At 47.5% G+C, this 27,429-nt stretch overlaps 1 protein-coding gene across 1 annotated transcript in view; it reads left to right on the top strand.

The window, feature by feature from the left end:
* T265_07477 (hypothetical protein) overlaps positions 1 to 27,429 on the top strand; it is a gene marked incomplete at both ends in the record, with an annotated part of 40,935 nt that overhangs the window by 9,374 nt on the left and 4,132 nt on the right. Inside the window, 4 exons of the mRNA XM_009173010.1 lie at positions 5,458 to 5,662; positions 11,702 to 11,873; positions 22,725 to 22,861; positions 26,031 to 26,113. Coding sequence (XP_009171274.1) covers positions 5,458 to 5,662; positions 11,702 to 11,873; positions 22,725 to 22,861; positions 26,031 to 26,113 — 597 coding nt within the window. The remainder of the gene's footprint in view (positions 1 to 5,457; positions 5,663 to 11,701; positions 11,874 to 22,724; positions 22,862 to 26,030; positions 26,114 to 27,429) is intronic.

Below are 27,429 nucleotides of genomic sequence, written 5' to 3'. Positions count from 1 at the left end.
TAGATAGATTGATAGATAGATAGATAGATAGATAGAAAGACTTATCCAAACAAGCCTCCGGTGAGTCACTCGATCACTGGAAACAACCGCTCACTTATCTGTAACAAAGGGCACCTGAATAGTTGAGCTGAATACTTCCAAGGACAATTCAACTGGCCACCTGAAATTGCTCAACCAGGTTCCAAACAAGCAACGCAGCTCTGGACAATAAACTCGGAACCCCCAACAGCTTCGAGAATGAGCAAACGCATTCAGGCCCTCAGGCGTTGCTGACTTGCCGACCCTGACGAACTTCCACCCTCTCTGTTCCAATATGTGGGCAAAATCCTCAGTCGGTGCTCGTCTATATTATTTGCCTTTATCTGGTCGAAAGAGACTGCAATAACTAGTCGATAGTGTTGTCCATCCAAGAAGTGCTCGCAATGAGTGTGGCAAGCACAGAAGAATTCGCTTGACCTCCGTTGTAACCAGACAGGGTCGCTTATTTTGTGTCGTCTTACGAAGCTTAATCCAAAAACACATGCAACTTTTCCTCCTCCAAAGACAAGAGCGGTGCCGTCTTAACGTTCCAGATCGATGAGGTTTTTCATCACAGGGTTTTGAAGAAATTCCAGCGTTTGCCTAGTTATTTCATCGGTCCCAAAACTCAATAAGAATGAAGAGAGTGGGCATCCCTGACGGGCACTGTTTTGTGTACGGAAGCTTTTGGAGAGCTTTCCGTATACTCTCACACATCTGGAAGTCTGAAAATATAATGAACTATTATGTTCACAAACTTTCGTGGCATTCCTTGATGGGCAAGGGTGTCAAGGAGAATAGACCGGCCAACCGAGTCGAGTGCCCCTTGGAAGTCCAGGAATACTAAAATTGTGGGTCGTTCTTACGTTCGACTTTGTTGTAGCACCTGACGAAGCGTGGAGATTCGATCAACGCAGCCCCTACCAGGTGGGATCCCTACTTGCTGCTCTCGAATTTTCCACGAGACACCATTAGGCGACGCCAACAGTCGTTACCACCCGTGTCAAGCTGATCCCCCTGTGGTTACCACACCCACCCCTTTCTTGAAAATGGGCACTAGCACCGACTCTCCCTAATTATCTGGGACAGTTTATCTTTCCCAAATGCAGCAAACAGATCAGACAAGCGCTGAATGGGGATTCCACCCCATCTTTGAACAATGAGGGTGGGAGATTACCCAAACCAGAAGGTTGGTTGCGCTTGAGAGAAGATGCGGTCCTAAACCTTCGACGAGACACCATTAGGCAACGCCAACAGTCGTTACCACCCGTGTCAAGCTGATCCCCCTGTGGTTACCACACCCACCCCTTTTTTGAAAATGGGCACTAGCACCGACTCTCCCTAATTATCTGGGACAGTTTATCTTTCCCAAATGCAGCAAACAGATCAGACAAGCGCTGAATGGGGATTCCACCCCATCTTTGAACAATGAGGGTGGGAGATTACCCAAACCAGAAGGTTGGTTGCGCTTGAGAGAAGATGCGGTCCTAAACCTTCGAGACCTTGGGGGGCTCCACGTTCACTGTCCAGGGTTCCAGGTGCGTGACAGCTGGTAGCCACGATAACTGCTGTTCGAAGTATTCGGTCTAATGGTGGAGGTCGGAACGGTAATTGTCTCCCTCAATCGTAGTCTTGAGCGGTGGGCTGAACACCTAGAAAAAAAACAGGTATCCTTCACACAACAACCGGGAGAAACCAGCGGACCTGAATGGAATATCGACACCAGCCCGCTGTCAATAACATAAACCCAGCGGGAGAACAGTCTGACAACCATACTACAGAAGATTAGGAACGAAAACAGAATATGGGCCGAATGGAGCTTTTCGACCGTCATCCCAGTTTTCGGAAGGACGTCATGCGAAAATCATCGTAGCATCAGCCTGGTATCCGTCGCAACTAAGGTGCCGTCCAGCATTATTGTGCATAGGTTGGTCGAATATCGGGAGAAACAGATTCATGAGAATTAAGCTGGCCGAGGATTCATAGATCATATTTTTCCTTTGAGACAAGTTCTTGAACAGCGCCACTCCTTCAAACGTCCCTCGGTCGTTTGTAAATCTGGAAACTGCTTTTGACTCTGTCGATCGTCAGAAACTTTGTCAGTGTATGGCAATCATAGGAGTCCTTTCCAAATTTATATCTGTATTTGCGAACACTTGTGAGCGTGTACGAGTATACCGGAACCTTTCGCTTGAGTTCACCACGTCCAGTGGTGTTAGACAAAGCTGCCATCTTTCCCCTTCACTTTTGTTATTGATGTACTGCTTGAAATTCCTCTGCCTACCTCTTAAACCTCGGGAGTCTAAATGCCCTCGGGACGTTCCCTCACAGACATTGAGTATGCGGACGATATTACTCTCCTTGGTTCAGATCCTTCCCAATAACTCTGCCGCACGGTTTGGCATGCGCTTTACATATGTAAAGTGCCGCTACCAGACTTGGGTGGACCTAACCCGAACCTCATGCTTGCAGATGACCCGATCGGCTTGGTCGATAAATTTGTTTACCTAGGTAGTTGTATAAGTTCCGGTGGACTAGCTGGAGATGAGATTATTTCTGGAGTCGGGACAGCCAGGGCAGCTTTTGGTAACCTATGACAACTATGATGCCGACGTGACGTTAGTTTGTCTGTCAATGGTAGGGTTTACACTGCGGCAGTCCGATCCATATTGCTTTATCAGAGACTTGGCCTGTTCTGGCAGGAGACATACGAAAGATGTCGGTGTTCGACTTTCGGATAAGTAATGCTGAGGTACGCCAGGTAGTCATAGTGAGAAGGAACTCTCCCGCGATAGGCTAATCACTCCCGCCTCATAGGTTTCGCTGGTTAGGACACGCACTCCACATGCGGGGCAAAATGGCCCAAGTGAGTAGAGCGCGAATTCACTGACCGGAAGATCCGTGGTTCGAACCCGACCTTTGTATCTCGACCTCCCCTATATAGGCTTTGGAAACCTGGCAGTATACCAACCGTCGTGCTTCCTTTGGGTGGCATGGCAGCTGGGCACCGAAAGGATGTTACCGCTGAAAGACAATGCGCACCTACGCTGTAAACGGTCCTGTCTAGGTGTGGGCGCCCTGGCAGTATCCCGGCCCACGTACAACCATGAATTGCACATACACTACGGCAGTGAAGCATCGGTGTTGAACACTGATGTCATGCTGTCGATGATGATGATATGTCATGCTTCGATGATGATGATGATGATGTAAACGGATTCTTAACGCAGGAGCGCGACCACATAGACTCATGCTCTGCGTTGGATGCGACTCAATTCTTCTGAAGGCGTATACTTGTCATTCTTTACCCACTTCTCCATGAATATTCCAATCGCCAACGTCAGACCCACTGGTCTGTAGTTGGCAGGTTATGTATGTAGTCTGTTTAGAAAGGAGCTTAGGGACCGCAATTTTTCACCCCTGAGGACCAATCCCCTCCAGAAATCACAACTTGACTAGTAAGTCAAGCGAAGCTACTAAAATGAAAGCAATCCTGTTATGTACGATTTGTGAGTTTCATCCGAGCCTGGCGCTTTCCTTGTGTTTATCTGCTGCAACGACGTTAGAACTCCTGCTTCGGTGCACAATGGGGAGCTCTCTGCCTCCATTGTTACCCTTATTGATGTCCTGTCACTCGCAAGTGCTGATTGGACGAGATGGCCCAGTGGTTAGAACGTGAATTGACTGACCATAAGGTTCGTGGTTCCACCCCGACCTCACTTGTCTAGGCTCGGGCAACCTGGCAGTATCCTAGCCCTTGTGCTTCCTTCGGATGGCATGGAAGCTACTCACCGAGGGGATGTTACAACTGAACGATTTATTTTGGGGCAAAGTGGCTCAATAGTTAGAGTGGGGATGTACTGACCTGGAAGTCCGTGGTTCGAACCCGACTTCTGCATTTCTATTTCCCCTGTCTAGGACTGCTCATCCTGGCAGTATCCCATCCTGGTGCTTCTCGCGTGGTATGGTAGGTAGCTACCGAAACACTGTTACAGCTGAGCGATTTGTTTTGTTAAATGCTGCTGTGAAAACTCGGTATCGAACCACAGATTGTCTATGCCGTTAAGAATCTGTTTGTGGTCGGCTTAGAGTTTGCGGTGATGTTTTTCCAAGTCACAGTGCGGCTTTGCTAGTGGCCTCTGAGCCTGTATATCGCTCATATCCTCCGACCTCTCCAACTTGTGACGTTTGACCACACCTGTTTTCGCGGTGAAGTGTACCAAGATCGTGCAACAACATAAGCATAGCAAAGATTCAGAAAGTCTTTAGTGAGGTCACAGCCATGAGGAATCAAGCAGGCACCGACGTAGCCCAAACTTCTCGATTGACACCTCGAGGACAATTTATGAGGAGCTGTGCGATCCATTTACAAGCTCCGAAGTCATCGTATAGGTACTCAGTTTATCGGTAAATTGTCTGCTTTACGGGTTGCTGATAGGATGTGCTTAACTGTGTTGGGATGTACAAACAACCGTCGCCAAGCATTGGCGGTGTTATGAAGTAGGGATGTATTCTCCCCGACTGGCTGATTCGTCGCAGAATGCCGCATAGCGCATCAAGTTTGGTGTGACTGGGATACAAATAAATTCCAGTTTAGTCTAGTTATTCAGGTTATAAACTCTATGGGGGCGAGATGGCTCAAATGGCTGGAGTATCCTGCTAGGCACCAGAAGGGTGTTAGAGCTGAACACCGCATCAAGTTTGGTGTGACTGGGATACCAGTAACGTCCAGTTTAGTCTGGTTACTCAGGTTGTAAACCCCATGCCACAATCCAGTGGTTCCAACTGTTTTGCTCATCGAGGATAGACTTAACGAGGGATTTTTTTATAAACCCTATGTCACAATCCAATGGTTCCAACTACTACCGTTTCGCTCATCGAGGATAGAGATCATGGGGAATGACAACTACGCATTTGAGGTGATGGCCCAATCAGTCCATTGCTCCGGTACGGCGGACAGTTAGATAGCAAGAACCTTTTGATCTATTCTAAAGTGAGAACTTAAATAGTCAACTTTTGAGAGGAGTAACTGTTATCACAGCAGACACATTTCCGTCAAGTAGGTTCCAGATACGATGATACCATCTGAATCTTATCCAATCGACTCTCCAAAGCCTGCGGACCTACAAACCAAGGACGAGAAGCACATAAATATCAGCTGACTCGAACATTCTCGGGTTTGGTTCCAAACACGTGTTAGATACTTTCTAACAGACACGTGACCAGATGTTTTAACGAGCGCACACCTCTCACCGGGTCCTGGCACACCGTGGCATCTTATCGGTCTTTGCGTCATTTCATCCCTACTGCGGAGCAGCTGGGCTTTGTCTCAGGTTTGATGGAGCGACTCTACACATGACCCCAATACTCCACGGTCAGTATTCCATCCACTGTTCCCTGTCTGGTATTCTTTCAACCCTGTTTCTTTCACTGTTTCAGTTCAAGTTAAACGCAGCTCAGCGTGAACGTGTGCGGAATTTCCACGAGATCACACAATGCTCTGAAAAGGTGGCAATCCACTGTCTTCAAACCAACAACTGGAAGATGGAGCAGGCAGTGGACTATTTCTATCGACAGAATCAAGTCAATTCTGGCGTTTCGGTGAACGAAGCCCGAATAGAACAGTTATTCCAACGATACCGAGGTAAGCGCGTAGGAAAGTAAACAAGAATAGTGTTTTTTTCGATTGGTTGTGGAAACAAAATCGCCTTTGGAGGGGGGGGGGCTGAAGTTGAGTCCCGTAGACGCAACTTCTATACGACTATCTGAGCATAGAGTTAGGATTGCTGTGCAGCCTGACTTAATGAGCATTTCGGTTGGATTCCACAATTCGCAGTTTGTGTGGGTTTTGTTTCACCGCGTTTCATGATTTGCTCATCGTGTTTGGACAGATTCTACTGAAGCTTGTTATCCGTTAACTATACTCCTTTCCACACCGATTTGTTTTCAGCTGAATCTCTCGTTTATAGTATTCTTCAGCTGAATGTCCTGTACAATATTCGATATTCGAGATATCGCGCTGAGGCTGCTCTAAACTCTTCGACAGCCCACGGCTGTTTTTGCCCTTCTTGTGAGGAGTTTCACTCTAGAAAATTTGATGCAATTTCTGGAATAGCGCGCAACTTGAAACCGGAAGCGGCATTCGTGCTGTTGTATATGGTAAGCGAGAGGTTCGGCTGGGTTTCAGTTGAATCTCCCTTTGAAACCAAATTGGTGTGCAAAGGAATGTAGTTTGCGAGTTGCGTACATTGTGGGTCGAAGTAGAACATAAAATTTGCGGAAACTCAGGCACTGCGCCTACCTGATGTACTGAAATTGAAAGAGCGGGACTGGTAATCATTTGCTGAAAACTTCAAAGGTACTGTGCAGCCGGTTCATCCAGGCGAGATGGCCCAAGTGGTTAGAGCGCGAATTTACTGACTGGGAGGTCTGTGGTTCGAACCCGACCTCTGCCTCTCGATTTACCCTGTCTAGGCTTGGGCAACTTGGCAGTATCCCATCACTCTTGCTTCCTTCGGGTGGCACGGCAGTTAGGCATCGGAAGGGTGCTACAGCTGAACGCTTCATCCTTATCCTTTGACACCGGCCCTCAAGAACCCATAGTGAGTGTCAGCATAACTTGACTTCCATCACAGGTGAAATTCTGATCTGAAGATTCAAATTGTCCTTACAGCCCACAAAACATAACTAATCTGTCCAGAAAAACGAAACATACTAAAAGTCGTACGGGCCCTTCTCTGAGAGAGAATCACGTCAAACGAAGTGTGGGACTAAAGAATAGGTTATCTGTGGGAGAAAGTTGCCAGCTCAACCATCGATTGTGAGATCGTAATTTCCATTGGTACAGATGAGGCTTTTTTCTGTTGTTTTTTTTGTGATAGCTGTTTATTGGTGACTGTCCTCCCTCCGGCCGTCTGCAGAGGTTTGGTCGGCTTGAGACAGTGCGTGAAGGGACAGGCTTGGTGCGCCATGTAACTGTACTCATGCGACAAATCACTCAGTTCCATGCACGGGCTCCATCAGTGCCGAAAAGCCTCTTTCGAGGTGGTTTTCCCCTTTAGACTTCGACGTCACAGTTGTGTAGCAAGGGCCCCCTTACATGTTCGGCTAAAATCTTGGATCTTAAAACGGAAACGTAACAGCCAACTGTTCCTCTCAGTGCTCGTTTCATCGGCTATATTCGAACTCATCTACTTGGGCGTCTGCGTGATCGATGTTCTGAAGCAGATCGAAAGCATCGACCTCAGTCATGTGAAGTACTTTAAAAGTGCTGAGTATGTGTGATCGAAGTTCTGAAGTAGATCGAAAGCATCTAGTTCAGTCATGTGAAGTACTTTAAAAGTGCTGTGGCCTATAAAAGGTCCTTCCAACCAGATTTTCACAATTAAATTTGCATTTCGTGCCTAAAAAACGAACCTTAGGAATTTCAAATCCAGCTAAATTTGAACGGCTACAGAAGCGAATGGTATTGACCTGGCAGCGAAGTGTGAGAACACTAATCGGTTAACTTAGTCGGGTCAACGAATGCCGCTTGCCTGGATGGGTACCCCGGGATCCAACTCACCCATGGTTGGTGACATTCGCGAAAATGGCCCAATCGCGCAATCAGTTGCGCTCGTGCATCAAAGCTATCGCCTCCAATGCGTAGCTACCCAATTTCTGAACAAATTGAACTTGCCATCGCCTCCAAGGTTTGGCTGTATGTCCCACACTCCCCCACTTTTCGGTGATTGAACCTGCAGCAACTGGAACCAATATGCCTATGTTACATGGTTTATAGATGATAAATTGAAACAGCTAAACAATGTATTATTTTAACTTAGTCGGTTCAACGACTACCGCTTGCCTGGATGGGGACCACGGGACTCAACTCGCCAAAGGTTAATGACACTCGCGAAAATGGCCCAATCGCGCAGTCAGTTGCGCTCGTGCATCAAAGCTATCGCCTTCAATGCGTAGCTACCAAATTTCCGAACAAAGTGAACTTGCCATCGCCTCCAAGATTTGGCTGTATGTCCCACACTCCCCCACTTTTCGGTGATTGAACCTGTGGCAACTGGAACTGATGTCCCTATGTTACATGGTTTATAGATGATAAATTGACTGATTGATTTTTATCAGATGTGGCGAATTCCCGGTAAGCCAGAATTTCGGACATGACTCATCTGGTCACGTAAAAACAGAGGCCAGTGGTCTTACAGAAACCTACAGCACTTCGGTACATCGTTATCGTCTTCATCAAACAGCAATGGACCAACAGTGGTTGCTAGCACCAAAGCGTCATCCAGAAGAGTAGTGATTGGGTGGAGTGGGACTCTGATCAGGAAAGACCAGAGGCGTCAGCGGTAGCAGATTTTTTGTCTGTCCTGTTTCATGCCGACTCATGTCAGCCAATATAATAATCAATGAAAAAATCAATCGTTCAGCTTCAGCACCCCTTCAGTGCCTAGCTGCCGTGCCACCCGAAGGTTGCACGAGGGCTGAGATACTGCCAGGTTGCCCAAGCCTAGACAGGGGAAGTCGAGAGGCAGAGGTCGGGTTCGAACCACGGGCCTTCCGGTCAGTAATTTCGCGCTCTAACCACTTGGACCATCTCGCCAGCCAATATGGCCTGAAATTGCTGTTATTGGCGGAAGGTATGGTTGTATCATAGCTGGGCGACTACTGGGGTACCCAGGCCTGAACAGTCCTAGCCAGCAGTGTTTGCCTGCATGACCGGTCTACCTCTTAGAAGTTAATTCCCCGAACCTAAAGAACCAGGTTGTCTAACCTATGTCCGTTGAAAAACCCGGAGGAAGATACTGCCCCCCCCCCCACCCCAGTGCAAAATCAGTCCCAAGCGACGGCCTGAGGTGCGTCCTTCCATCGTAAGCTCTCCAGGACGTCACGAACGTGCATTTGGTGTGGCTGAAGCACAACCAGGAACATTTGAAAATGCAACTGGAGTCACGAACGTTCCAGTCAGCTTTCTTCATTTCTTTCGTAGAGCACATGATAGAACTGTTGGTTTGACCCTTCAGTACGTAGTTAATCCTCTGGACTATGCATTTTACTTGCAAGCGTGAGCCACAGAATAAGTGCGCAACCAAACTGCCCAGCCCGATGAATAGGCCACCCGTCATCTACACAAACTGAGTCGCCGGCGCGCGTCCATCGTACGCGGTTTCCTTCACTAAAACTGGTTAACTCTGTCGTGATGTTGAACGTACCCAGTTCATCACGTTCACGCTTTCGCTACAGTATACTTGGATGTATTTGTGTGAGATTGGATGTGCGACACCAGTAACGGATAACAAACTAAGCCCCACAGTCCGTTCAACGCTGACACATCTGGTTGTTTTTAACAAAAATCACTCACAAACATCAGGATCTTCGTCCTGGCTACATTTGTCACATCAACACTACTTGATCAGTTCGAACTAAGTAAACAATGGTTCTTAACCACTTCGTTACTTGATAAGACTAACGAAAACGGGTGAGCTCAGTAGAATCGATCGAGACCGTTTTCCAAGTTTGATTTGACAGGTATACTTTTAAATATCTCCATGCTTTGAAAAAAAAACACAGTAACGAACACTAATTTCTTCAGGATCTCGTCATCAGGTCAGTATATATCTAATGGTTAAAATAGGAGCGCGAAAAATAAAATACGCAGCGAAATAATAATAATCGTCCAGTTGTAACACCCTTTCGGTGCCTAGCTGCCATGCCACCCGAAGGTTGCACGGGATACTGCCAGGTTGCCCAAGCCTAGACAGGGGAAGTCGAGAGGCAGAGTTTGGGTTCGAACCACGGACTTTCCGGTCAGTAAAATTCGCGCTTAGCCACTTGGACCAGCTCAACGCAGCAAAGATTGGTGCTTCACTCGTTAGCTCAGATTCCACATATTGCCTCGAAGTCCGCAGGTGCAGGGCGTCGGGCAGCATTGAACAGGTTGGATGTCTACGTGCGTGAATTGGACAGTAGTATGCGCTTTTTGATGAAGTTCACTCACGCAGATGACTAAAAAATCAGCAGAATTTGGAATTAGTAAACCTTTACATTCATACCGCCAATCGGACCAGAATCCAAGAGTTTGACTAATTTCATCAGTTGGCGACGTAGCTAGGGGATCGCGACACAAAGTTAAGAACACCGTGTCATTCTCTCTGAAACCAGGCAAGAAGCAATTTCGCCCGATTCAAATACACCTTCCAGTCTGTAGCTGTTCTCCTAGACAGACATCTAATCGACTTGATTAGTATTCCAATTGGTCCGACTGTGGCTTGCTATCAACGTTTCAGACAGCAGTATTTGCAAAGCTAACAATTGCGTGGAATGAAGTTCGAGAAACTTCATTGTTGTTTGTCCTCAACCCAAGTGATGTGTATCGAGGTTACCCAACTCTGGTCCATGGCCTGTTCCGCCCGCCAGTTTAAATCAAAAGGAACGATAACTGGAGCACTCAAATAAACTACGGACTACCACAGTCATATTCATAGAACGGGTCACAGAACATGCACAAAATTCCGTCAGTCTCTGAGGCCGGGCTTGATACTGATTGGTCGGTATTTTGACCAATCAGAGCGTGCCTCCTCCACATGTCCATCCAATGGGCGAAGCGCACGACCGTTCTGCGTGGCCCATCTCTACGATGTGCTAGGAAGGGACACTAGGTACGATCCGTTGAACAAATCAACATCGAACGGCAACTGATATCGCCCGATACCCCACGTTTTTCGCTGCTCCTATGAGCCCTAGCTACAACTGCTTGTGTCAGGCCTATCAGTCACATTCAGAACCTAAACTTCCCGTTCCCTTCGGGATATTGTATGTCAGAGTAAAACGGATGGAATAAAAACTGATAGTTCTGCCGTGACGCTCTTTCGCCACGTCATTGGTGTACAACTCGGAGGCACAGAGTCTGAGGTACAGCCAGACTGCCGAAGTCTGTACAGGAGCAATCCAAGAGCAAGGCTAATGTTCGAACTTGCGGTCTGCCTCAACTACTGATCTATTTCGAGCTTCGATAAGCTAAATTAGGTAGGTGCTCAATCATAGAAGGCCCCAACTGACTTCTTTAAATTTACAGCGCGAATTTACTGACCGGAGGGTCCGTGGTTCGAACCCTACCTATGCTTCTCTACTCCCCCTGTATAGGCTTGGGCAACCGAGCAGTATTTCAGCTCTCGTTCTTCCTTTATGTGGCATGGCAGCTAGGCATCGAAAGGGTGCTACATCTGGACGATTTTTCTTTACCTGTCCGAGTGTATTACCACAGTACGAACGTTGAACATTCAGCGATATCTTCTGAATTTGAGGGCTGTTCACCTGATTCCATTTGCAGTTACTCGCCTAGGTGTTCTCACTGTAACAAGTTGCTCCTAAAATTAGGCTGGGCCGCTGATTTGGATAAGCTCCTGAATCGTTCAGCTGTAACACCCATTCGGTGCCTAGCTGCCATGCCACCCGAAGGAAGCACGAGGACTGGGATACTGTCAGGTTGCCCAAGCCCAGAGTGGGGAAGTCGAAAGGCAGAAGTCGGGTTCGAACCACGGACCTTCCGGTCAATAAATTCGCGCTCTAACCACTTGATCCATCTCGCTCCTGAATAGGGTTCGTGTATTGATGAACGAATCTTACTCGAGTCTCACAACCTGTCTGTCTGTTTTACTCATGTCTTCCACGCTCCCATCTTGATCAGACCCGCAGTGTCAAGACCGCATCCTGGCCACCGGTATGGAGCAGTTTATTGCCAACGACCTTGGAATCGATCCGGCGAGTATGACCACCTTGATTTTGGCCTGGAAATTCGGAGCAAAGACTCAAGGTGAATTCACTCGAGAGGAATTTTTCCGAGGATTCAAAGAACTGGGGTAAGTCTCCTCCTACCTCGAGTCAAGTGGAATTCATGATGTAAAAGCTGACGGGTCGGTTTTTAATATGCCTTTTAGACACAGAATATCAATTGAATCATACATCATACTGCCTTACGAACTCATTCTTTCCTATTTTTCATTTCTTTTGTTTCTCTTCGTAATTTGGAACTGACCTTCCCGTTGTACTCTCGAAACATTCCCTAAATACTTGTCGGTCTGATACCTTTTGATCGGAAAATTCTCGCGGAAGAGGTGGAGGACAACTGCCGTCATTTTAACCCTTTCAACTTGGGGGCTGAGTTGTCATTGCGGACAATGCAACTTTGACTTGTGAGTCCAAGCAAACATCGGACCACGTACTGCACTCTGGCGCTTCGTGCAATCAGCTGATGGTCGGCGGGCCAGCAGCTGGCCTGAGGACCAGCTGGTTCAAGTCGCTGGCGTTATGTCTTCAAGTTGCGGCGGGACACTGCACTTTCCTCAGATAAGTGAACGTCATCTAAGACCTGTCGATTACCGCGCCATTTATGTGGGGATGGGTAGCCAGGCGGCAAACCATCACTATTATGTAGAACGGCTTTTTCGAGTGTATGTTCTTGTTCGAGCGTTTAGGTGTGCTGTGCCTCACATTTTGTCAAGCCTGTGTGAACGTAACAGTTCATCAGGTCTCTCCGCTAAGAGTTTATTTTATCTGAAACCAAGATGAGGGTTTTTCAGGCGAAATTTCAGGTACCTCCGATTTGGAGTTCCATTCTTTGGCCTATTGTCGATGAGTTTTTTCGAAGGCGGTTATTGGTTTTCCGCTTCACATGACCTAGTCAGTGTAGCTGAACCCAATTCTGTTGACCTGACCGCTGCATTCGAAGACGGTAAACGGTAGTCTCAGTACCAAGGCAGATTTCGGTTGCCCCAATCGCGTATGTATAGGCAACCTTTATTTTGACAAATGCTGTGAACCACAGTAGCTTGATGCCTTCTTATTAGTGTGAAGCTCGGTCTGTACAGCAGCTTGATCGTCTGGTGCGCTTGGTCAAACCAGATAAAGTCAATGAACGTGCAAGCCAGCTGCTCTGTTGATCACTGTCGCGTACAAGCGGTCCAAAAAAAGTGGTACTGAGAATACAACGCATCTGTCAAGGGCGAGTGAAGAACAACCAATAAAATCTCTCTCAATGGAAAACGGTTATTCCATTGGCTGTTATGTATTCCCGTTACGTTCGGAGCTGGTTCTCCTAATATGATATTCATGGTGAAGGCAAATACTCGTTTGACTTCTTTGCTCTGCCTCGAAACTAGTGAAAAGACTGATTTCTGAACCGTTTTCACACAGTCATCGGANCAGGTTGCCCAAGCCTAGATAGGAGAAGTCTAGAGGCAGAAGTCGGGTTCGAACCACGGACCTTGCGGTCAGTAAATTCCCGCTCTAACCACTTGGACCATCTCGCTATGAGCACTTCAGTATCGACTACGGAGCTAGCGAAGATCAGTTTGAGTGAGGGGCGTCCGCTTTGTCAACTCAGGACAATCGTTTAGACCAAAACAAACGCAAATACATGGTTAGCCTGTTTGATTAGATCTCCGGACGGGCTGGCAGTCACCCTCACTTGTTTAGCTTCGTTCTCGGTGGTGAGTTTTTCGAGTTGGTCCCCTAGCGGGTACCGAATCGATGCGCTAACTTTGTGCTCCCACATCGTTTCCTCACAAATTGTAGTCAGTTAAAGAGTGAGCAGGGTAGGAGCCAGAACACCGATGTGCTTCACTTTCGACCTCGGGAGAGTACGTTCTCGGTCCTTCATACTGGAGTGAGTGGGTTTCATATCTTTGGCGTTTTTTGGGGACGATTCTACTGTCCCCTTCTCCGTTGACCAAATCAAGGGCTTTCGGGAAATCCACAATCAAGGCGAACAAGAGTTAATCGTTTTCTCGGCGTTCTTCTCACCTGATGCGCCACAAAGAGGTTTGTCATGTCTGTTCTGTCTCTCCGGAATCCACGTTGCTCTTTAGGAATAGAACATTGTTCAAACGGTCAAGGAACGTACATGTCGAGATTTTTCCCGCGTGTGGCGAACTAATACATAGGTACCTAGAGATCGACACTCCTTTAGGTGCAAATTGGACAGTATACAAGTTTCCCTTTGTAGCAGAGCGGGAACCGTGTTCGTTGGCTCGAAAAATACGCGTCCGCCACACTTGGGAACGCGAATCAGGTCTTGTTTCGAAACAGTTTGGTGACACGACTCCCTGCTTCCTTTTATCCCTCGCAATATACAGGACAAAACTGAAACAAGAACGCGAATAACTTTCCTTCTTGACAAATACACTCAGTTGCAAATCAATTTGGTTTTCACTCTCTGCGATGTTCTTCAACTGAACGTGCTGAACAAGAGTTTTCAGCACATTCAGTTGAAGAACGAGAGATTCAGTTGTCTCTCGTGAAAACCAAGTTGATTTGCAAATGAGTGTATTTGCCGAAATCAGTCCAATTTGGTTTCAATTAAAACATAAAGTTGACGGGGACTGCGCCTGCCTGATGAGCCCCAAGAAGGATGGAACCGGTCGTGGGCTGTCGACGAATTTTCAGAAACCTTATGAGTAGTGTATTACGAATAAACCTTGTGAGTAGTTTCCTTCATGAAAACTTTCCTTCGTGTTTTCTTCCACTGGAAACCCGACAGTCTACATTTTACCCATAAATCTTTCGGCAACCGTATGATCCACGTTCAGTGACGCTGCATGCACCTCGTCTACTTTTAAAAGACTAGAAAAACTGTCAGTGCCAACCTCTGTGATGGTTGTTTGTCACTCTTCAAGTGTCTAGGCCACTTACATTGATTGTACCACCCGCAACTTGCCCAAACAGATCAGAGAACACCATCTAAGGTGGTTGATCGCAGAGGGTAGGAGTTCTACTTAGCGCGCCTATTTGATTCAAGACGTGTCGTGCTCAAAACATGTCATCTCAGCATAGCTCCATTTTAAATCCCCCCACTTGACAGTGCTGGGTTTATGCACCAATTTATCATCTAACGCCTGCAGTGTGCAACTATCTACCCCCCCCCCAGTCATCGGTGAACGAAACTGTGGCAGCTACAACCAGTGTACGACGAGTACGCGGTTCTTACAGCTCACAATGATGATGATGATGATGATGATCTCGGATCTCACACAAGAATCACAAAACCAGTCCTAGGCGGACGGACTACGATTAATCTTTGGATTTCAAAAGCTACCGCCACATCAAATAAATTGACATAGTTGTACGGTGGTGAAGCACCCGTTTCTCCTTTTTGGTACTGTTATTTATCACTAGCATCGACGTTTTCACAGCTTAACTTTGTGCACGGAAGAACTTACTTCAAGCTCTCCAGGTGAGTTGGCCCCTCGTCTGACGACAGCACACATAAGGCCACGTGTCCCACATAGCCAAGTTATGTTTGTGCTATATGAACTTTGCCCTGACTGGTGCATATCTCATGTGTGCTTTGCTTTTTTTCTATCGATTTTTTTATGTGACCTGTGGTGACCGCGAGACAGACCATTGAAAACTCATGGTCGTCTAACGTTTCAGTTTGCGCGTACGTTTTGTTTCGTGTGCATGTGTGATGTGATCGTGTCCCTCACTTGATCCTGCGCGGTCAAAAAGGACTCTCAAGAGGCAAACTGCAGAAGGAGGCCTTGTTTGACCTCAATGAACTTGGTGACCTCGGGCGAGGGCTCGCCATAGGCTCGTACTCGTCCACAAGAACTGACCTTCCCCGTGCCTAAGTTAGACACAAGAATTTAACGGGCATACACTGAAAGACATCGCAGTCGACAGAGTAGAAATCAGCTTTCCGATCCAGAACAACTACCTACCCCTTATGGCCTTTCGCGGGCTGGATTTACTAGGTAACCAGTCAAACAACCCATCCAGTGTCTGATAACATTTCACTCACTCGGTCGATCAATTCGGAAAAAAAGCACCGATTTCGACCTAACCAGTTTGACGTATCGTGTAACTAGCCATGAAAAAAGGATGTTCCAGTAAATGCCAATCGTTGGACACCACTGAACGGATCTTGTGTGATGTTGCGGCGGAGTGTAAATTTGACACTGGGTCCAAAAAGTGTCTCCGCGGTTGGTTCCCGTACACTGAAGGCGCAGACACGTATTCGTTCATATGTATAAATAGGTCAGCTGGGACGCTTTCGATGACTAGCTGCCGTACCACCCAAGAAAGCACCAAGGCCAAGATACTGTAAGGTTGCCAAAGGCTTCTTTCCCACTTCCTTTTTCATGGGGTCTGCTGCGGCCTGTCCTACTCAAAGTCACTGCCTCAACCACTGATTTTTTCGGACTAATTCATCGACGCTTTTCTAGTTCATCCTCCATTCAGCTTTCCGTTGTTTTCTCACGAATTTCCATCCCATCGTGCTCTGTTGGTGTGTAGTGGTTGGGCGAAATGGCCAACCTGTTGAAGAAAATCGTTCAGCTGTAACACCCTTTCAGCGCCTAGCTGCCATGCCACCCGAAGTACGAGGACTTGGATATTGTCAGGTTGCCCACGCCTAGACAGGGGAAGTTGAGAGTCAGAGATTATGTTCGAACCATAGACCTTCCGGTCGATGAAATCGCGCTCTAACCACTTGAGCCATCTCGCCACCCTGTTGAGGGTCATATGATGTCGGTACTTTCTCAAGTCATCTTATCACAGGGGCCCAACTCATCACCAACGATGACGGTGATTGACATTGGTGCGTAGCTACCATTCAACCGTGAGTAAAGAACATCGTAGTAAAGAATGAGAAGAAGGGGAATGACAAGAACTTAGTTTGTTTCTACGGGTGAAAAATGAGAGGTTTGGGTGAATTTCACGTGAGTCTCCGTCAGCACCGATTGGATTGAAAAGAATATACGTACAAGTTGATGTCCGGTGTGGCGGTCGGGCTTCTGTACTGCAATGATCCTTCGGGCTATACTGGATTGTACTCAGTTCCTAAAGGTTCAGTCATGCCAGGAAGGCTAACTGGGAGTGGCCAGATGAGGAACACCGAGTTCCCGTACTGCGAGGCGGTCTTCAGGTGAATTCCTACGACCCCTATGCAATGGGAGTGTGAGAGTAGTAAGGCATTTCCTTCAGGGGATCAGCGTGTCCATATTTACGGAATAATGTCTTCCCTCGAGGAAGGACGGCTCTAAAAACTTCACATTGTGATAGCCCAACGGTTGACCGTGATAGCCGGCGCATTATTCATTACAATCGGACTACTTCCAAAATCAGAAGCCGGTGCTGCTCAAAGGGCGTCTGCTATGCGAAGCTACACTAGGAGTCAGACCGTCATGGCTTATTCCCTGCGTCCTCATCCCAGACCTATCCCGCGCACCAAAACCAAGCCCCCTTCCTTGTCCTGGGCAGCTGGAAACTATCATTCGCCCTTACAGCTTTCGTTCATTGCCTCCTCCTCAAACGTTCTTCATCACTTGTTTAGTTGGCAGTTGTCTAACGATTGCTAGGTATCTAGGCTTCTGTCCAGTAAAATTAATATAAATATCTGTATCGAATTGGGCAACAGGTCGCTCTTGTTCAAACCTTGTTCTCTCCTCCGATCCATGTGTGTTGTGTTGTCCGAAACACGTACACAAGATCCCGAGTTGACCGACAATGGCTCACTTGGACCATGTGGGAATCAGTTACCGTTACGACGGAAGTCCAGCGTGTGAAGTCTTTGCATCTGTCCAACGAAACACCTGGATCAAACGGTTTGCAACCTACACTGTTCAAAGGTGGCGGCAAGCCTGTCTTGGCTCCCCTAACAACCCTACTCCAAAATATCTGGAATGAGGAAAAACTTCCAGCGGTATTTGGCGCCCCGACCGTGATTCCCCTATCTAAAAAGGATGCAAGGATATCATACGAAAACCGCCGGGACATTGGCTCAGTGGCTATCGTTTTCAAGGCCGCTGCGTTTGAAGATCTTCGAAGGCTGCCTGTTTAACCATCGGTGCCTCCGAGGCATTGCGCGAGTCTCGTGAAAACCAGCTCAGTAATCCTAAAGTGCGACAGATGGTTTTCAGTAAAGTACATTCTCCCTCAATGGATCGGCTGATCACACTACTACGCTAGTTAAACCATGTGCTTCGCATGCCAGAGGACTTGCGTCGTAGAGTCTTCTCCTACCCTCGGGTCGGATGGAAACGACCCAGGGGCATCCAGTCCATGACCTGCAGACAAAGTATGAAAGTCCTTACAAGTCAACTCGGTCGCGTTGACCACTCTTCTGGGGATGGGGACCGTGGGACAAGACAAACCAACTGTTGCTGATCCTGACATATATGGCTGTGCACAAAACTGTTCGACGTCAGTGAATTGCTTGGGTCATCGCCAGTTGGCTCCGATTCTTTCCTTGTCCTTGGTGAACGAAGTTGTGGCGGCTGCAACCACTGTGCGCGGTCATATCAGCTGAAAAACGGAAGCGAGTAGTATTGAAGTGTGCCCACACCTTCCGTCAGCCTGGAAATCATGTTGACGTAAGACTCCATCATCTGGATTGACTCAGCGTCCTTTGCGATGCGAAAGCTGGAAACAGACAGGACGCTTGATGTTGGGGCCATTCAGGGGACGCAGCTCTTCCGCTTCACCGAAGTGTGTTTTTGATGTCACGAATGATCTAGTCCGGCAAAAACCACTGTCAATGTGCTAACGCCTGCGTTGACTTCACGGCTTATGCAGCGGCCAATAAATGCAGATCATTGAATAGTTTCAAGATCTTCACTTTGAAATTCCTGTAGGACACAAAGGGATTGAAAACTGCAACTTGGCGAAACGCAGGACCATCTTGATATTCTGGTTAGAGGAAGCTAGCGAGACGCAGGTGCCGTGTGTATTATCCAAGCCCATTCCAACCCAATCCGCGGGTGTCGTCTCGATTCTTACATCCTAAGTCGTTTGGGGTGTATTTCAGGATTGTATCAGTGAAAGGCTGCACAAAACCGAGGTAGATACCAGCCCAGGAGAACTGTTCACTAGTCGCGGAAAAAGCTTTCCACGGTAGACTCTTATAGGATGGTAAGTTTGGACTAGGGAGGATGAAGTGGGGCCTTTCAGAATTCAAGAAAATCCCTCTATTTTCGAAGTATGAATGCAAAACGGCTAACCCATTCACAAGGGGGGGGGGGGATGGCTCAAGTGGTTAGAGCGCAAATCTACTGACCGGAAGGTCCGTGGTTCGAACCCGACATCTGCCTCTCGACTTCCCCTGTCTAGGCTTGGGTAACCTGGCAGCCCTCGTGCCTCCTTCGTCTGGCATGGCAGCTAGGCACCGAAATGGTGCTACAGACGAACAAAAAAAGAGTTAAAGTCAAGTCAAACAGTTATTATTCGTCGGTGATACGCGGGACGCCACTGACACATTTGACGTGCTGTAGAGTTGATCTGGTCGAACTGGTACTTGGGCTGTCGAGCTTCTGACCCGGAACCACTTTAGTGGAAAGGCTATTAAGCATGCTGACATGTGAGGCCTGGTACCCCTTCGTGATTGGACCAGTCGCTTTTTTATCCAAAGAGCGATGACTGGTTGACCAAGTTCCCTGGAACTCATAAGTGTTTCAGAACAAACTTCACACGACTGCACAACACGGAAATTCACTACCATCTTTGAGTCTTTCTGATGGAACTTCATCTGGGACAATGGCTTGGGGGCGTTTCAAGCCTCAAATGTATAGTAACACTTCGTGAACTGAGGGAGGATGTAAACTAACAGACCATCACTTTTCACAAACGGATCGATATAGGGGCAGAGGGCCGAACAAAATTTTGTTGGAACTACCTTCCGTTTTTGTTGTGCCTTGCTGAACGGTAGTGCAACTCTGTATCGGTCCCTTGACTTCCTGCTCCGCCCACTATGGTATATCAAAAGGCACGGTAGCTCTACACAGCCGTTTATCGAGACAAACGAAAAAAGTTATTACAAATGTATTTATAGGTTAGTCACAGAGCGTTCCCCAAGGGCATGCCAGAATGTCCGTGAGGGGGCGAGAAGCGTCGAGTGAAAGGTGCTCGATCCGGATTGGCTGGTATTCTGGCCAATCAGAGTATGCCTTCGTTTGGTCCGTGTCCTGCACGTGACACATCCGTCCAAATGATGTGATGTTCGGTTATTGGGGACCGCTGACCTCCGGACAGTTTCCCTCACGCCACTGGCTAAACATGGATGTCGGCTGATCTCTAGCCGGGTTATAACCCAATTCCGATGGGAAACCGCGTGTCGCATCAAGAAGTAACGATGATTGTTCTTGGTTGCAGTGGGTTTTGTGTACATGCTCGGCAACGCCACAGTCGGAGGTTCGCACGTCGTGTGTGGCTGTTATCTTGTCCCGATCACATCCAATGTCCTTGAGAAGGCGGCCACTTGTGCTGCATTAAAAAACTACACCGAACAAGGAAGGGCATGATCTGAATAAACCTGTGAACTCCCGGATGGCCGATACTCAAGGACCAAAAAGCCTCATCACCGGTGCCGGATGACAGCACCAGCAGTTTGTCTCTATACTCCTCGGTACTACTGGCTAACGTCTAAGTAGACGCTTTGAATAGGGAGCAATTAGGTGAATAGTTGTATGGTGCAGACTCGACTATTTATCCAATCAAGCCTCAGCTCACGAGCTGACGGCTATGCAACAATCGGTGCAGCGTCCCGCAGCAATTACATTCAATAAAGCTCGTTTTTTATAGTAACCGGACAGTGAACGTGCCCTACTGTACCTGGCGCTTCAGAAGTATGGCGTGTGTTCGTAGATCGCTGGTCTATAGACTAGACTAGAGACAGAAGAGCGATGTCCAAACGACAGATATGAGCGGTGGTGTGCAGTTGAGTGACCGACGTGCCTACAGGTGAGTTTTACACAACATTACTAAATGGTACTAAAGAATGAAGAAAGGTGAAACACGTTAGAGTGGCGTGCTTTCGTGCATCCGTTGTATGGAGCACACAAGGTGACCCGTGACCTCCGATACGGTGTGAAAGTCTCTTATTTACGTATTTCCTGGTTGTTTGTGGGTTAGACTAATGCCATGTGGTCCAAACTCAAAAGAGAAAACGAACTTGAACCAAAATCTTCGGTTCAGAGGCCTCGATACAAGACTGCGTTAGTTCACGTTGGACTACCAGAACATTCTAGTGTCCCAGCCTGCTGAGCTTGGTGGTTGTGTTTGTCTAGCCTGTGTCCAGTGACAGAAACTGTCAATGCCGCATCGTTGGTAATGCGAGGTTTGTTCATTTTCAATTGACATTTCGTCCCGCAAGTATAACCAATCTATGCTGAAACGCTGAGAACTGTACAGCTGTTTCGCTCTAATTGAGAGTCTAACTAACTAACTCTAACTCGTTCAACTGTAGCACCCTTTCGGTGCCTAGCTGCCATGCCACCCGAAAGTTGAACGAGGGCTGGGATACTGCCAGGTTGCCCAAGCCTAGACAGGGGAAGACGAGAGGCAGAGGTCGGGTTCGAACCACGGACATTCCAGTCAATAAATTCGCGCTCTAACCATTCGGACCATCTCGCCCCCTAATTGAGAGTCATAAGCAGTGAGTACCTCACGTGACCCACGACCTCCCTACCAGTGGTTGAACGCAACCGTTCGAACGGCTGATCAGCTCGCAGGATGATGCCGGTCACCCATCAATCACGAGGTCTACATGTGGTCAGCTGTTGCTTAGCTCCTCGAGGGATGACTTCTTAGGTGGAAGTTTCCCTCTTCGTGTGAATTTTTCTTCATTCTGGACTACTTGATGTGTTGGTAGTATGAGGAGATTTTGAGATTTCGTCCTGTAAGTGAAGCTAATCTATGCTTATAAGCCATGATGCATTGTACACCTGTTTCATCCTTATATTTCATGTCGTCAGCAGTGCCCATCTCACGAAAATCCAAGTAGTGGTAGCAGTGTGGGCTCTTACTCGCTCGCACACGAGCGACTTTTCAGCGTAAGTTGACTTTACGGGAGCCAGACGGCCCAGGTGGTCAGAGCGCGAATTTACTGTCTGGAAGGTCCGTGGTTCGAACCCGACCTCTGCTTCTCGACCGCCCCTTGTCTAGGCTTGGGCAACCTGGCAGTGCCGCGGCCCTTGTGTTTCCTTCATGTGGCATGGCAGCTAGGCACCAAAAGGGTATTACATCTGAACGAATATCTTGACCTTACATTTGAAAATACTACAACACAGCTGGATGAACCGTAGGGTGCCTAAACTGTTGCAAGATTATGAGTCCCGGTCTCTTCACAACGGAAACATGCAACCGTACCGTCGCATCCTTTGCGATCGAATTGGAATGTCTCGATATTTCGGAATTCTTGCTGGGCAACAGCAGACAACAACTAACTCTCCACATTCTGCCTGCTACTCTGCATTTGGTGGCGCGAAGACGTAGGCATTCTTAAAAACTAAGCCTGGTCTGGCACTAGTGGGTGCTCATAGTGGTGTCCAAAAAACTCGTCTATGGTTCAGATGCGAGCCGCTCTAACTAACCCAACGTCACGTCGATTGGCTGGGTGTATCATGAGCCGATTAGAGAGCGTACGAAGGCATGCCATGATTGGTCAACCAATCGGGGTTAGAACATCCGGGCTTAGAACATTTTTTTCTTTATTTATGAGCCTTCTAGATGTTGAACCTTCCCCTTCGAAATCCGAATAAGCACCGAGCAAGTTCGGTGGGCCACACTGGTTCCACGACTTTGATATTTACTTCCCATGTTCGATTTGTACGGGTGTTTCCAAAGTGAAGGCGAACTGTCGCCCTTTTCACGCGAGTTCATGCCATCTGCCTGTCTTCTCATGCACACCTTGTTTCTCTCCATGTTACCCCTTATCGCAGCTGTGATTCGATTGACTCACTCCGAGCCAAGCTCCCTTCCTTGAACGCCGAAATTGCCAACCGAGATGCTTTCGAATCCCTTTATTTGTTTACCTTCAGCTTCGCCAACCTAGACAAACATGAGAGCAAATCGCTGGGTAAGTCCTCCGTTGCTATTTGGTTCCCCCGAAACCACGTTATGGTTCATTCAGCTCAGTTTATTAACTATAGATGATGTAACCAGTACACGTTGATCTCAGCGGCTACAGTTTCCGAAAATGGGATAACTTGGGGACGGACGAGGGCACCATCAGTTACTTGGGGAAATGGGACAGCTACACATTGAAGGCGATAGCTCTGATCCGCGAGTTCCACTGACTGCGTGATTGTACCATGTCTGCCAGTCTCATCAACCACTGATGAGTTGAGTTCCGGGGCGGCCGCAGTTGTCGACCCGACTGACTTGACTGGTTAGTGTTTTCATACTTCGTCACAAGGTCCATATTTTCATTGGTTCTCTTCTCATTCATAAAGAATGATCCTCAACACATGATTTCTGCAGGCATGAGGTTATGGTGAACATGCAGGACAGACACAACCCTTACTTCGTGATACCGGTTGGGACGGCAGCGAAGCATCATCGGTGTTGAACATGCTGTCGTTGATGATGATGATGACTTTTCGTGTCATTAACTAAACAGTGAAAATTTCCTACGGATCACATAAACATGGTCATTCCGTACGGCCGCACGATCTAGGTTTTTTTCGACCTGCCTCATTCTTGTTTTGGCACTGAAAGAATAAACTCCCGCTCGTAATTTTCGCCAACCTACGAAACCTTATTCCATGTCAAGATTTGTCATTCTGAGGACCTGTAAAACAGCTTTCTCCCGTGACCTACTTGAAGATTGAAAAGAAACAGACACTTGTGCACAGTATTCCGGACTTATTTCACACGAGGAGCGTACTATACACATCAATAATGAATAAGTAAATGAATAAACAAGCCTTGCATCGGTCCAACAACTGTACTTGATATCGGGGCGAGGTCGCTCAAGTGGTTAGAGCGCGAATTCACTGACTGGAAGGTCCGTGGTTCGAACCCGACCCCTGCCTCTCGACTTCCCCTGTCTAGGCTTGGGTAACCTGGCAGTATCCTAGCTCTTATGCTTCCTTCGGGTGGCATGGCAGCTAGGCACCGAAAGCGCGCTACAGCTGAACGATTATTATCATCTGAACGTACTTGATATCGGGCTGGACACAGCAAACAGTAGGCCTTCAAACCCCACGTAGGCCATTGCTATCAGTTTGAGCATTTGGGCCTACCTGCAGAAGTTCTGATCATAAACCGCGTGGATGGGACATAACTCGCTAACCGGTTCACACTCGTCTCGATCCAAGCCAGCAATTTCAGTGGAAACGGTCGTCTCAGGATCGTTTCAACCAGGCTACTGATTTGCTGTTTGCAGTTATTCCCGCGGTTCCATCAGCTTAATGATGCGAAGTCAAATTCTGTTATGATTCTGCCGGTTTTTTCTTCTAAAATCAGGATGTAACGGTGATACTACTGTTGGAGAGGCATGCGAATAGTATGTGTTGTTCTTGGAATTTCGCTTTGCGTCTCTTGAAAAGGGGAGATCTGTTGCGGAATTTGTGGAGTCGCTTTGTAACATTTGCTTGGATTTGAGCAATGAATATCCAGGAAAGTTCAAAAAGACGCGTTCAAGAGAAGATAGATATTCCGTTTTTGTAAATAAGATGCAAATGAGGGTTTTGCTTCCCTGTCCAATAGTCTGTAACCGGTCAGTTGGCATTTTCTAATAAATAACTCCGCAGCGAAGGCCTTCTTCCTTTCAAGGGTAGCGTGAGTGAATCATCATTCAACAATGATGACGCGAGTTGCGAAAAAACCCGCGCGCTGTAACAGGCTGGACGATCGTACTCCCTAGAAAGTAGCTTACGCCCATGCCAGCCTCGTGGAGATCTTACTACCTTTTGTGGACCGCGGTTTTCTTAATGCCCTCCCTTGAACCCGAGTCTGGATAGCCGCTTGATAACCTAATGCGCCTAGCCAACAAACATGCTAATCAGTCTATCTACTGAGAATTATTGACGCGTACTCATAGAGTTCATATGAAGTGTTCTAGGTAGGCCAAAAATGATGTTAAACACAGAACTCATCTGGACCATTGAAGAACAACCAGTCAAATCTGTCGCAACAAAAGCGGTTATTCCATTGGCAGTTGTGTAGTCCTGTTATGTTCGGACCTGGTTCTTCTGTCTGCTGTTTCATGAATACCAGGCCTAGAACACTCACCAGATAGTTCAGTTAGGGGCTAATGCTTACTAACTGTGATTAAATGCCATCATGTATTGGCCTTCTTCATTGCGATTGTGTGTATCTCATCGTCATCATCGACAGCATGACATCAGTGTTCAACACCGATGCTTCACTGCCGTAAAACCATGATTTATTTGAAAGCCTTATTGTAAAGAAAAGAGGTAAGGTGGACGGGGAAGGGACTCAGTGCTAGCTTAACACAATCACCTCCAGACACGCGGTCACGCAATCTGGATAGAAACTGACAACAAGAACGCCACTGACATCGGTTGGCAGCCATATCTTGCAGCGTCTCCAACCAGGCGTAGTGGAGATCATATGGTCCACATCCTAGAAGGCGAGTAGCACCGACGGTACCCAAACGTTTCGTGATTTATTTTACACCCCTCTGCCAGGTCATGCGTTGGCCACCTCTCTGTTTACGCCACTCTGAGTTGGGCATGGAAAACAGCACCCTCATCGGCATACGCAACACATGTCTCAGCCAACGCAGCTTCCGGTGCTGGACACGTTGTTCGATGGAAGTACTGGTTGCGCAACCGAAAACTCGCTTCCTAACTGCCTGGTTACGGATTCGTCCATACCAAACCAAACGAGCTATGGTTCTGAGACAACGATTGTCGAACACCTGAAGACATCTCAGTTCCGCTGCTCGAACAGGCCAAGTTTCACAGTCATAAAACAAAACAGCCCGCACTGTAGCTTGATACACACGTCCCTGGAGATTCAGGAATACACCACTTTGAAACCGTAGGTGTCTGAAATTAGCAAACGCGACCCGAGCCTTGCAGATTCGTGCATTGATCTCATCTCATCACTAGCAAGGTGGCTATAGCGATTGCGCGCCGCACCCCGTTGACAGTCACCTTGTACTCCATAAAAACCATCTTCGCAAATCCAACTATCAGCCGATCTATATGACGCGTCAGTATTTTTGTATGGTTTTGCTGACTTATTCTCCATCTTCCCATCTTTTGCTCCCTCAGTGTTGCAGTATGCAATCCCCTATTGGGATATTTTGCTCCGAGGGCGATTTTGTCATTTGGACCTTTGGTTTCGGTTTCTTGAGGTGAGTGGTTTTCACGGATGTGTATGTTGACTAGATGCGGCAAGGTGTTCAGTCACAGTAGTGCCCATATGGATTGTGCTACAAACTCCTTGTCGCCATCGTCATTTAGAGCACCCATGTGTTGACCTTCAGAGCTTCACTACCCAAGCTATTAAACTCCTGATGGACCATCAGGGCTCTGAATCGCAGACTAAAGCTCTTTGCAACTTGACCGTAAGGCAATGTCGGTTGGCTTAGGGATAGTTCTCTTTTTCAATCCCCAATCTACAATAGCCGGGAATTTCAAGACGCGCGTAGTACGAGACTGTGTCCAGCTGATTTCGGAACGTCTGACCTTGAGTTTTTCGAGGCCAATAAATCTGAGCAGGCTGACCGCCTGGTTGGGACGAATGTGGTTTGAAAACCTGGCCTAATTAACACTCCTGAATCAAAAATGCCTTGGGCATCGCGTTCTTTTACCATGTCCAGAGAAGATTTGGACTGGCAAAATACACTCATTTGCAGACTAATTTGGTTTTTCCAGAGACTCACCTGGGACCCAGCTGAATCTCTCGTTTGTGATGTTTCCAGGCTAATTTCGTGCAATTTGATTTCAAGTGGAACATAAGGTTGACGGAAACTCGGGGACTGCGCCTACCTGATGAGCCCAAAGTGGAAGGGCGAAACCGGTCGTGGGCTGTCGACGGATTTTCAGCAACCTCATGAGTAGTACATTACAAATATATACTTGTCTCGCGATATCTCGAATATCGCAGCAACTGAAACATGGGGCGGCCTGGTGCAGCACATTCGGTTGCCTGGAAACATCACAAACGAGAGATTCAGCTGGGTTCCAGGTGAGTCTCTCGAAAAACCAAACTAGTTTGCAAATAAGTGTATATTCGCCAATGAGACTCTTGTTCAACTCGGAAAAACAGCTCCAACCTTTTCAATCAATTGGAAAGTGTTTGGGACCGGTTGGGAAGTCATCGTTTCAGAGAGGTTTGGTAAACGATTGGTGGATTTATTGCTGGGCAACGTTTCGCTTTTGACACAAAAGCTTCGTCAGGCCAAGTGAGTAAGTAGGTTGACTGGGTTTTTAAGGCAGTCAGGGAACCAATCGTGAGATTCCTTATGACTAGTGACGTGATCAGTGCTGGGTGTTAAGTCTGATGTTCCTGTTTGGTGATTAGTGGGGATGACCAAGCTTTACGATAGATCGGTTAGGGGGGTTCGTCTGTGTGATGAACCCGGATTTTTTCGTCCCTGCTTCTTCAGTCTAGGACCCCTTAATGGAAAATTCCTCTTGGGGTCGTTCACAGATTTCGTTCACCTGT

The sequence above is a fragment of the Opisthorchis viverrini genome, assembly GCF_000715545.1.
Source record: "Opisthorchis viverrini unplaced genomic scaffold opera_v5_171, whole genome shotgun sequence".
In the NCBI taxonomy this organism is placed as follows: domain Eukaryota; kingdom Metazoa; phylum Platyhelminthes; class Trematoda; order Opisthorchiida; family Opisthorchiidae; genus Opisthorchis; species Opisthorchis viverrini.
Note: the sequence above shows the minus strand (reverse complement) of the source record. Positions and strands in the feature narration are given on the sequence as shown.